The sequence below is a fragment of the Osmerus eperlanus genome, chromosome 19 (assembly GCF_963692335.1).
Source record: "Osmerus eperlanus chromosome 19, fOsmEpe2.1, whole genome shotgun sequence".
Taxonomy (NCBI): domain Eukaryota; kingdom Metazoa; phylum Chordata; class Actinopteri; order Osmeriformes; family Osmeridae; genus Osmerus; species Osmerus eperlanus.
Genome location: NC_085036.1, coordinates 11,195,969 through 11,206,121, shown reverse-complemented (window position 1 = coordinate 11,206,121; position 10,153 = coordinate 11,195,969). Strand labels below are relative to the sequence as shown.

At 41.0% G+C, this 10,153-nt stretch overlaps 2 protein-coding genes across 2 annotated transcripts; both read left to right on the top strand.

The window, feature by feature from the left end:
• The first annotated feature begins 5,118 nt into the window (after window positions 1-5,118).
• On the top strand, window positions 5,119-6,037 carry LOC134040051 (transcription factor HES-7.1-like). Its single transcript, XM_062486275.1, has 3 exons — window positions 5,119-5,160; window positions 5,324-5,416; window positions 5,531-6,037. The coding sequence occupies exons 1-3, from the start codon at window positions 5,119-5,121 to the stop codon at window positions 5,993-5,995; spliced, it is 600 nt and encodes a 199-aa protein (XP_062342259.1). The 3' UTR covers window positions 5,996-6,037.
• Window positions 6,038-8,607: 2,570 nt separating this feature from the next.
• On the top strand, window positions 8,608-9,575 carry LOC134040050 (transcription factor HES-7.1-like). The gene is made up of 3 exons (XM_062486274.1): window positions 8,608-8,619; window positions 8,896-8,988; window positions 9,105-9,575. Exons 1-3 carry the CDS (start codon window positions 8,608-8,610, stop codon window positions 9,573-9,575), a joined length of 576 nt encoding a protein of 191 aa, XP_062342258.1.
• Window positions 9,576-10,153: the final 578 nt, after the last annotated feature.

Here is a 10,153-nt window from a genome sequence, read left to right as displayed (position 1 = left end):
GTTTGCTGAAAGCGGAGATAGAGAGCATATATAGGGTCAGAGAGGTCATTCCTCATTGGTTTAAATGTGTCAATGACGTATGCAACATGTGTTAACTGACACCAAATGGATGACTGCTGGAGATTAGATCTAGGAAACTATTACCAAAATGAAAGCATATAATTCAATAATCACTTGCTGCTCCTGTCCTTGCCCTATTTTTCACACCAGTAATGCTAATATAGACAAAAAATCCCCAAATCCTTTTAGGCTACTTTCTGTGATTACAGCGGAGAAAATATTAATATTTCAGACAGCTAGGAGTGTCCTCACATAGACATATGAATTATATTTTTTTGAATGATTCGGCATGTTGACCTCTGTTTGACATTTGTAATTGAATAATGTGTTTATACCATTATGAGTGCATTTGAGTAGTAAACCATTTATGGGTTTGTGCAAATATATGGGCAATTTGGTTTCGACTTTTTTAGGTAGTGGGTGTGTCTTCACACTCACTGGAACAGGGCATTTGTGTATCTGGTTCTTGCCACTTCTCACGACCCTCCACCCCATACACGTTTGCATTTGTCTATAGACAAATGTGTAAGCGTCATGTCACAGGTTGTCTCGTGGGAACAGAGACGTCTAAACCAAAAGCAAGTGTCAGAGTTAACCATCACGTTAGCGTGAACACATGCGTCTTAAAAAATATATGCAATCCACAGAAGTGTCAATTTGCGCATGATCAACAGTATTCAACAACTGTGCCTTATATACCCAGCAGGATGAATTAGAGAACGTAAATAATGTCTAAGTGTACACTTGTGTTCTGAACATCTTGTTCTGTGAAAAGGTTTGCGAGAAAGGTCTGTTGATGGTAGAATTTGCCCCGGGCAATCCCTTTTGGCCCGTACACAATGATGTGAATAAAGCAGAGCAAACAAGCATCATAAACGGCCGTCCCTATGAATGGTTCTTAAATAACCTTATATGCTTATGTTTATAGACCCATTGTTTTTTGGGATCACGATAGCGTCACACAGACACCTAATGTCCCCCAACCGTAACGCACAACCGACTCCGGTATAGGCGTTTTTTTTTTTTTTTTTTTTACTATTGACCCCTTCTGAACAATATAAAGCGTTTTCAAAATGAAAAAGTGATGATGTCATACCTCTGAAGAGACAGGCTGACAATTGTCTTGCGACCTCATTTGGAGACACACGTTGTTATTTATTACCTGTTAGAATTGAAACAGTAGGCTACTCACCTCATAGAAGTGTCGTTACCGTGAAGTGCGCTCGTTCCCACACCCGCACGTCTACCCCGCACTTACACCCAACAAGGACAATTAATTACAATGGTGAATCACCAAGTGTTATCTGTTAAGCACGTCTATGACATAATAAAAAACTCAACTCCGAGTAACGACCGCATTCCCACTGTTTTCTGTGCATTTCGTCACACTTAGAAGTGACAGCCTTTTGTGCTGGAACACCCGTGCTCCTTCTCGCAAGTGCGTGCCCATGCTTGGTGAGCAGGGGAAAACTTGTGCTGTTGCACAACAACACCTTTTGAACTTTAAATTACACGGCATTCAGCAACAATGCTCTACAGAGCGACATTTCAACCAAACAGCAGTGTGGCTCCTCTACTGAATATTAGTTTATTCCAGACTGACAGACAATGGGGTTCAATGTCTCATTTAAATCACTGATTAATGTACATGATCATTTTCTCAGCACCGCGTTGCATTGTCCACCCCCCACTCCTACAATACAGACTGTAATTATGTTCTATGAACTTCTGATACTTGATCTTCTGATGAACTTTCTATGTGCACTATAGGCCTAAGTCGTTTTGAATAAAAGTGCCTGATGAATTTAAAATGTAAATAACTGATTTAAGCAAGGCATCCAGGCATGCAAGATAAGTGTAACAGTGTGAGATAGTCTCAGGAGATTTTCCCATGGGAACAGGGACCATGTAGAATTTGCAGTTTATTACCTGTTAGAATTTGTACATCGTTTGGTAAAGGGTGTCTGGAAGCCAGTGGTTCTCAGGTTCACACGCACGACTTAAACTGTAAAACGAATACACGTAGGGGTTATAAGGACTGCTGTCACGATTTCTCACAGGTGACATTTTATTAAGATACATTTTATGCAAATATCTGTCTGGACTTTTCAATTAGTTCATAGACAGTAGCCTATAGCGATACCAGTCCAATACAATTTTGTTTATTGAGATTTGAACATCTAAATTAGCCTATGTTTATTCTAACCATATTTAACCCTGTTTGCTAAACCTATTTTACAACTTGCAAAACTCATAAAATGTAGGCTACCTATTTAATGTGTTGAATTACAATTATATTTAAATTATATTCAGTTTATTATTCATAATGAATAGGCTAAATTAAACCCATAGAAAAAGTTTGATGTGTTTTATTTCAGGCAGTTGGCTGCTATTTTTCACGCCTCCCTTCTGATAACAGTACGCGTGCCAGTTTTGTGTCTCTTGACTTTTCATTGTGCGTCATGGGGAGTAGACTGTAGTGAAGTCCATGCGTAAAATACAATAAATGCACACCTAACATCCGACTTTTGTCAGTGCACTTGGTCCCCAGTTCAACTGTTTATTAACGAGGTCCACGTTGGTCATTATATATTGTTCGTAAGTTACCTTTTCACACCCCGGTGTGGAACGGCCGGATGTCTGTCCGATGTAATACACTCTCACCTCTCCCTTGCGCGTGGCCTTATGCGTAAATCCAGTGCGTTTGGTCACCCACAGGGGTGTTTGCCGTTTGTCAGCTGCCTAACAACAACACCTTATTGGTAATGTCTGGAATAACAGTGGCCTTGTGTCACACGCGTGCCTACTCGGTAAGCAGGTGTGATCTTTATGTTACCCGGACTTTAGCAACACGGAGCTTCAAAGCAGGCTACTTTATTCAAACAACAGTAGTCAAAAATGCGGTTCATATACTCTGTCACTTGTATTGAAACTTCTTTACACGACCTACTTTCTGTAATATTATCAAGTTCTTTGAGTGTTCCACATGGCCTATCAAATCTTTCGAGTGGAGTTATTGATTTTTTAAACGAATTAACCAAAGATTTGGGCCATTTAGATTTAGGTGCAACAGTGGGAGATGGTTTCGTAAAATGTTCCCATGAGAACAGAGACCCCTGAGACAACATTTGCAGTTTATTACCTGTAAAATGTGAATACAATTTAGGAAAGGGTGTCTGGAAAACGTCTTCCCAGATTCACACGTTGAAATGAAAACAATGCCTACAAAAAATACCATCAGGTTTACCGTTTCAATGAATAAACACATTTCCACCAATTCTCATAGAGTTCATTACATCATTCTAAGTGGAATTTATTTTGTGTCACTGCCAAAATGTTTAACTAAATGAATGTTTGTTCAACCATGCAAGTCTGTAGGTGCGTCCCCGTATGTGAGAGGAAATCGTAGTTGTCGGCTGCCAACACCTCACTCTAATTACAATACGCGTGCCAGTTCTCTCCTCAGCACGTGCCGTTTGCTATGGGAGTGAAAGGCTGCAAATGAACAGTGTCAGTGCAGTGTCTTAAATGAGTAATGAAGGATATTTTGAAGATGAAGATATTTTTAAGTGAAAGAAAATACCAAAGATTGTTTATTCCTCTATTGCTTAATACCCATAGCGTTTGGAGTAAATACAGAGTATTCCGTGACCTCCCTCCACCGAAATATAATACATTACTTTGGATGAAAGCGTCAGCAAAATGAATTAGCCTAAATGTAAAATTTTACTTATTTAGGCCTACGCAAGGACTCCACGCATGTAAGATGTAGCAGTGGGAGAAGGTCTCTGTAGAGTTTCCCATGAGAACAGGGACCATATAGAATACATTTGCAGTTTATTACCTGTTAGATTTTATACATCGTGTAGTGAAGTGTGTCTGGAAGCATTGGTTCTCAGCTTCACACAAACTAGTGAGTTAAACGTGAGATTTGCAATCACGATTCCTCACAGTTGCTAAGATAAATATCAGGCTAGACGCATGGCAAATATGTAGCCCTAGCCTACTGTATGTATAAACAACGAGACCAGTCTAATTTAATTTATAGAGATTTACACAATGCTTATTGCAACCATATTTTACGCAGTTTGCCAAATGTATTTAACAACTTCCAAGATGCATTACACTGATAAACGAATATACAAATAAAACCAAGAGTAAAAGTTTGAGTCGATGCGTAAGATATGCCAACTGAATTATTTCCTGTTATCATGGGGCTGTCTGAGCGTCTCGCGTGCCAGGTTTGTGTCTTTAGACTTAGCAAAAGTTCTTATCAACTTGCAATAAGCACACGTTTAGATGCTCATGCAAGCGAGATTCTCAGAAATAGTTATGCCGCAGCCTAAATGTTTAACTAAATAACGTTTTTTCGATTATGCTTGTCTTTAGACTTGTCTCCTTAAGTGAGAGGAAACAATCGCATTTGTCTGTTAACACCTCATTTCTAATTACAATACACGTGCCAGTTCACTCTGTAGCACGTGCCGTTTACTATGGGAGTGATAGGTTGCAAACGTTCTAACTCACCATGCAGTGGCCTTTGATGTACAAGTAATGAAACAAGAACTTTTAAACTAAAATAAATGACCAGAAATATTATTCAAATTATTCCTTGCCTTAAACTTCTCACACTCATAACTTTTGAAGATGGTGGTTCTAGTTGATGATCTACCAATCATGTTGAAAAAACACCCACGCACAATAAGACATAAAACTATGTAATGTTTAAGTCATGCCATGTCAATTTACTCAAACTATAATTAAATATGAGGTTAATAGTAACATGCATTTATTCATTTGTCGAATATTTACAGTGCCCCTCAAGGACAGTTGCGCGCGGCGCAGGGATTGGTTATCTGCTGAGGGGAGGAGCAGAGTGGTCTCACACCTGCGACCACGGAGTTAAAACGGTTCTGAGAACTGAGACGTCACATTCAGCACACCACATCTTCTGTGTGCTTACCCTGACGTTCTTGTTGATTGTATTATTAACGTTCCCTGGTGAAAAAGTGAAACTAAATGCAAAACGACTTGGGAACTATAAGTATGGATATTACAATGAAACTTCACAAATCTGAGACAGCGAAAATTTGCAAAAAGGTAAGATTTTATTTTGACCGTTTGAAATTCAATACAGTTAATTTTGGTTATATACCGAAAATGGACGTTTGAGAGACACCAGATTCAGTTTAATTTGGTGGCTATCAACAACGACAAGTGTCAAGTGTGACCTCCCACTGACAATCTCTTTCATCTCTCATAGCTTCTCAAGCCTCAGGTGGAGAGACGACGCAGGGAGAGAATCAAGCACAGTCTGGAGCGTCTGACAGCCCTGCTGCTGAAAGAACCACAGCAGGTAAACCACCTCGAGTCTCACTCACACCTTCCCCACGCTGACTCTCTTAAAGTAGCACAATTCCTGGCTGCAGAACTGTACATTTACTTCTGTTCTCCTCTTCCTCAGGGTCAGTATCAGCGTAGAGTGGAGAAAGCTGAGATCCTAGAACACACGGTTCTCTTCCTGAAGAACACTGGTGATGTGGACAGAAAGAAGGTGGAAGTTGGACAACATTCCTTTAAAGATGGGTTCTCCACCTGCCTGCAGAGAGCTGCACGGTTCCTGGGCCCTGAAGGAAAGGGATTGCTCAATTCACCTCTTGCTGGTCATCTTGTTAGCCAGGCTGTTGTGGGTGTCAGAGCTCCAGTTCACCCATCTGATATTCTGACCAGCATGAAGAGCCCTCCGTCCAAACCTAAGATGAAGATGCAGGATTCTGGGTACCCACAGCAGGTTTGTGGCCTCAACAGGAACCATCATCAGTCACCCCAACAAAGGGATGCCAATGTTCTCTATCATCACCAGTCCCAGAGCCAAGCTATCTCAAAGGCCCAGAGCCTCTCAGCCAGCCAGGCTGTGTGGAGACCTTGGCCCTGATCGCACACAATACTGGACTGATACTGAACTTGAATTCAAATGGCTGAAAGCCTTCATGCAATTCCACATATATCTCTCTGAAGACTGCTAAGGAAGTCTTTTTTCTGTTTTCTGTATCTAGTGTTGTAAACACTAGACTCTGATGATTCATTGATTTGCAGTGATTGCAATACTGTACTGAGCAGCAAATGTAAAACATGTAAATATTGTATAAATATGTTGGCAATCTGAACAAAACAGATACACTGTATACCTTGTTGGCACATCACTGTTATATTTATCTTATATATTTTTTGCACGTTAATTTATATGTTTACATTTTTTTAAGCTAAAGAAAAATAAAAACATACCTCATGACGTTTGTGTCTTGATTTTGTATGCATACTTGTGTTGGTAGGATATTAACATACATTTGTCAGCACGTGCCGTTTTTCAGTGTCAGCACACTTGCAAATGTCAAACATGCATTGCCGGTACTTTCGCACCTGTAGGTGTTAAGTCGCGTGCCGGAAGATGAAAGAAAGGTCTCCGTGGGAGCCATTTTTCCACACCGCAGGGCTTAAAGGAAGAGTTGGGGTCATTTCTTTGAACTTACGCCTTTTGTGGACATAGACGTTGGATGGTTGTAAAATAACCATCAAATACTTGAGAACATTTACTAGCTCTACAGACTGCAAAGGGAATTAGCAACAACGATATATTTGACCAAATAAATTGCTGAAAAATTAAACAACTTCCAAAAATATAAATAGCGTCCACATTCCGTCTAAAATTTAATTTGTATAGGTCTTCCTTCTTTTCGACTTCCAACACTTTCCAATGTGCACCTCCAGTTCCTCGAACATGACAATGTTCATTAAACGCTATGGTTGATAATAGACCGACATTCTGGTCTGAATATATGGTCCATGATGTGCCAGGCTGGGAAAATGTACTGGGCCCTTTCCCTTGGGAAATGGGACTGCAATCAGTTCTCTAGTACCTGTTAAAATTTGTACCAAGGCGCAATAAATGTAGGCTAAGCAGCCGCCTCTGATGTCGTGGGAGTTTTGGTTGGTTCCCCAGTTTATTTTCACTCACACGTTGACCTCTTTAACACAGTGTATTAAAATATTATTCCATTAATCATATAAGTTTATCTCGTTCAAGACATACTTTATGAATGCATATTAGGTCTATGCGTAAAATGTGCAAAAGGCACGCTCCTGGACAACCATTGTCATCGCGTGGCATATAGGCCGCATACTTTTTGTATGTAAAAGCGAGGGCCCACAATTGCCACGCTTTCTTTAATGGCAACAGTTTCAGACTCCGGTGTCAAACGGGAGGAAGCCTGTCCGGCTCATTCTCACACCTCTCCTCACGCGTGGCCTTGTGACCGGTTTCACACTTGTCCACGGGACTGTGTTTCCGCAATTTTACTGCGTATTTGACGGACACACATATAGACCTGTGCTCTCTCCATCCATTAAATTTGTATTTAACAAAAGCAAATGCAGAGTCGTTTTAGGCATGTCCAGTTAGTTCAAACAGACACATCATTATTCTCAATCTGACTATAGACGAAATCTCAGCCCCAACAGATGCTAACATTAATTGATATTTACTGGGAAAACAGGCATACATAAACGTACACACATATGAGACACTGGTTGTGCAAAGGGGAGCCGTTTCCAGGTATATCGACCCCAAATCGATGCACAATCTAAGTAATTGTATCTCTGAAAGAAAGGCAAAACGAATGACGCTGTCGAGTCTTTCAAAACGAATGACCACTTTTGTCATTCAAACGAAGTCAACAGGAAATCGCATGTGTAATTTTTTTTAAACAAATGTTATTTATACAGGTTTCATTTAGGGTTCCTGTAAGATTTAGTGGCGTTCTCAATTTCCACTTTCAAAATAGCACTTCTCCAGACCTTTTTGCGCGTGCCATTTGGGCAACTTGAGTCCCTGTTGGGCAATGACTTTAGAATCCTCTGGTTGTCACCTTTTTATATTCACACGTCTGTGACACATTTGGGGAAGAGCTCGCAGTTGTTCCTTCTCGACACCATCACACACGGGCCATTACAATAAGCGTGCCGTTTGTGACTGCTGGGTGTCTGATTGTTGTTGGCGCGGGAGTGGGGGGACTCTTTGATCTCCCTCCACAGCCACTCTATCCCTCTACGTTTTTATACATGATTTCATCAAGTGCCATGTTAACTTCACTTGATTTGGTTTACCTGTCTTGATGTGATTTCACGTTTTTAGACTTCTGGGCGATGGTTTAGACTTGTACATCTTCAATCTGTAGCGCCTGTATTTTATAGAGTTGTCAAAAGTGGGAAGTCTTTCAAAGTTGTCTGTATAGACAACGCATCCAGTATTGGTTACATCCCAAGATGGGAGGAGCTCAGAGTCTCTTTCAAACTTTGTGGCCTTTAAAAGACACCGAACAAGAAGAACGTCCCATTCACAAATGTATTTGACCAACTGACAGTGCACACAAGACAACTATTCGTCATCAATTTCAACTTGTGGATACAGCCAATAACTTCAACAATCTTGTGATTATTGATAACGCTATTACAGAGCAGAGCAACCCTGGTGGAACAGTGAGCACGAACATGGACAGAAAGGTAAGAATCCCTTACAGCATCAATATAGATTGCCTCTTAACTGTATGTATATGCTGCAATATGTGATTACATTTTACATTTTCATGCCAATACCAATGCATACTTTATGACTAACAACATGCGCCATAGCCTTCAAAAAGACAATGTCTACCACAGTAATGGCATATAAAATATGTCCTCTAAAATAATAACGCACACAGTGTATCTGCTATTGATGCTGGCTGTCAACAGAGATCCTTATGTGACCTCCCACTGACAATCTCTTATCTCCCGCAGCTTCTCAAGCCTCAGGTAGAGAGACGACGCAGGGAGAGAATAAACCACAGTCTGGAGCGTCTGACAGCCCTGCTGCTGAAAGAACCACAGCAGGTAAACCACCTCGAGTCTCACAACTTCCCCCCACTGAATCTCTTAAAGTAGCACACAGCTGTAGACACTTCCTGGTGGCAGAACTGTACATTTACCTGTGTTCTTCTCCTCCTCAGGGTCAGTATCAGCGTAGAGTGGAGAAAGCTGAGATCCTAGAACAAACGGCTCTCTTCCTGAAGAACACTGGTGATGTGGACAGAAAAAAGGTGGAAGTTGGACGACATTCCTCTAAAGATGGGTTCTCCACCTGCCTGCAGAGAGCTGCGCGGTTCCTGGGCCCTGAAGGAAAGGGATTGCTCAACTCACCTCTTGCTGGTCATCTTGTTAGCCAGGCTGTTGTGGGTGTCAGAGCTCCAGTTCACCCATCTGATATTCTGACCAGCATGAAGAGCCCTCCGTCCAAACCTAAGATGAAGATGCAGGATTCTGGGTACCCACAGCAGGTTTGTGGCCTCAACAGGAACCATCATCAGTCACCCCAACAAAGGGATGCCAATGTTCTCTATCATCACCAGTCCCAGAGCCAAGCTATCTCAAAGGCCCAGAGCCTCTCAGCCAGCCAGGCTGTGTGGAGACCTTGGCCCTGATTGCACACAATATTGATAATTACACATTATTATAATATTTAAAATGGCTTCACTTGCTTGAAAGCCAGGCTGCCACACAGTTTTCCTCTGACAGAGATGGACATGAAGGACACCAATTACAAAGTGTTGTGAACACAAGGTTCCTTTCTGCCATACAATTACCACTGTGCCACACAGAATTGCATTTATTAAATATTGTAAATATTGTAGATTAAGCTATATATAACATGCACCATGACGTGTAGGCTACTGTGTAACGTTTAGTTCTCTTGTCATTCTTTTGCACACTAATTTATATGTGAATTCTCTAATGTTCATGTTGTCTGTTGGAGTACACAATAAATCCTTCCATATGTTTAAATCATGACTCTTGGTAAAATCTTAATAGCTTATCACGCGACCACAAACATACCAATCAATGATCAACAATAGTGACGCACCATTATGATTGGGCTGCGGTGTATAATCACAACCTTGAGTACGACTCTTATCTGCTTGGAGAAATTCCTAAGATGTGCTCAGAACGTGGGGAATGAATGGCATGGCTGGAAACACATTGTAATTTAAACTCAACACCT

What these genes read in the sequence shown, in the direction of transcription:
- LOC134040050 (XM_062486274.1), top strand. An exon ending in TGCTGAAAGAACCACAGCAG is followed by an intron (nt 8,989 to 9,104) that starts GTAAACCACCTC and finishes TCTCCTCCTCAG; the next exon opens with GGTCAGTATCAGCGTAGAGT.
- LOC134040051 (XM_062486275.1), top strand. Translation starts at nt 5,119, where the DNA reads ATGAAACTTCACAAATCTGAGACAGCGAAAATTTGCAAAAAG. An exon ending in CAGCGAAAATTTGCAAAAAG is followed by an intron (nt 5,161 to 5,323) that starts GTAAGATTTTAT and finishes CATCTCTCATAG; the next exon opens with CTTCTCAAGCCTCAGGTGGA. An exon ending in TGCTGAAAGAACCACAGCAG is followed by an intron (nt 5,417 to 5,530) that starts GTAAACCACCTC and finishes CCTCAGGGTCAG; the next exon opens with TATCAGCGTAGAGTGGAGAA.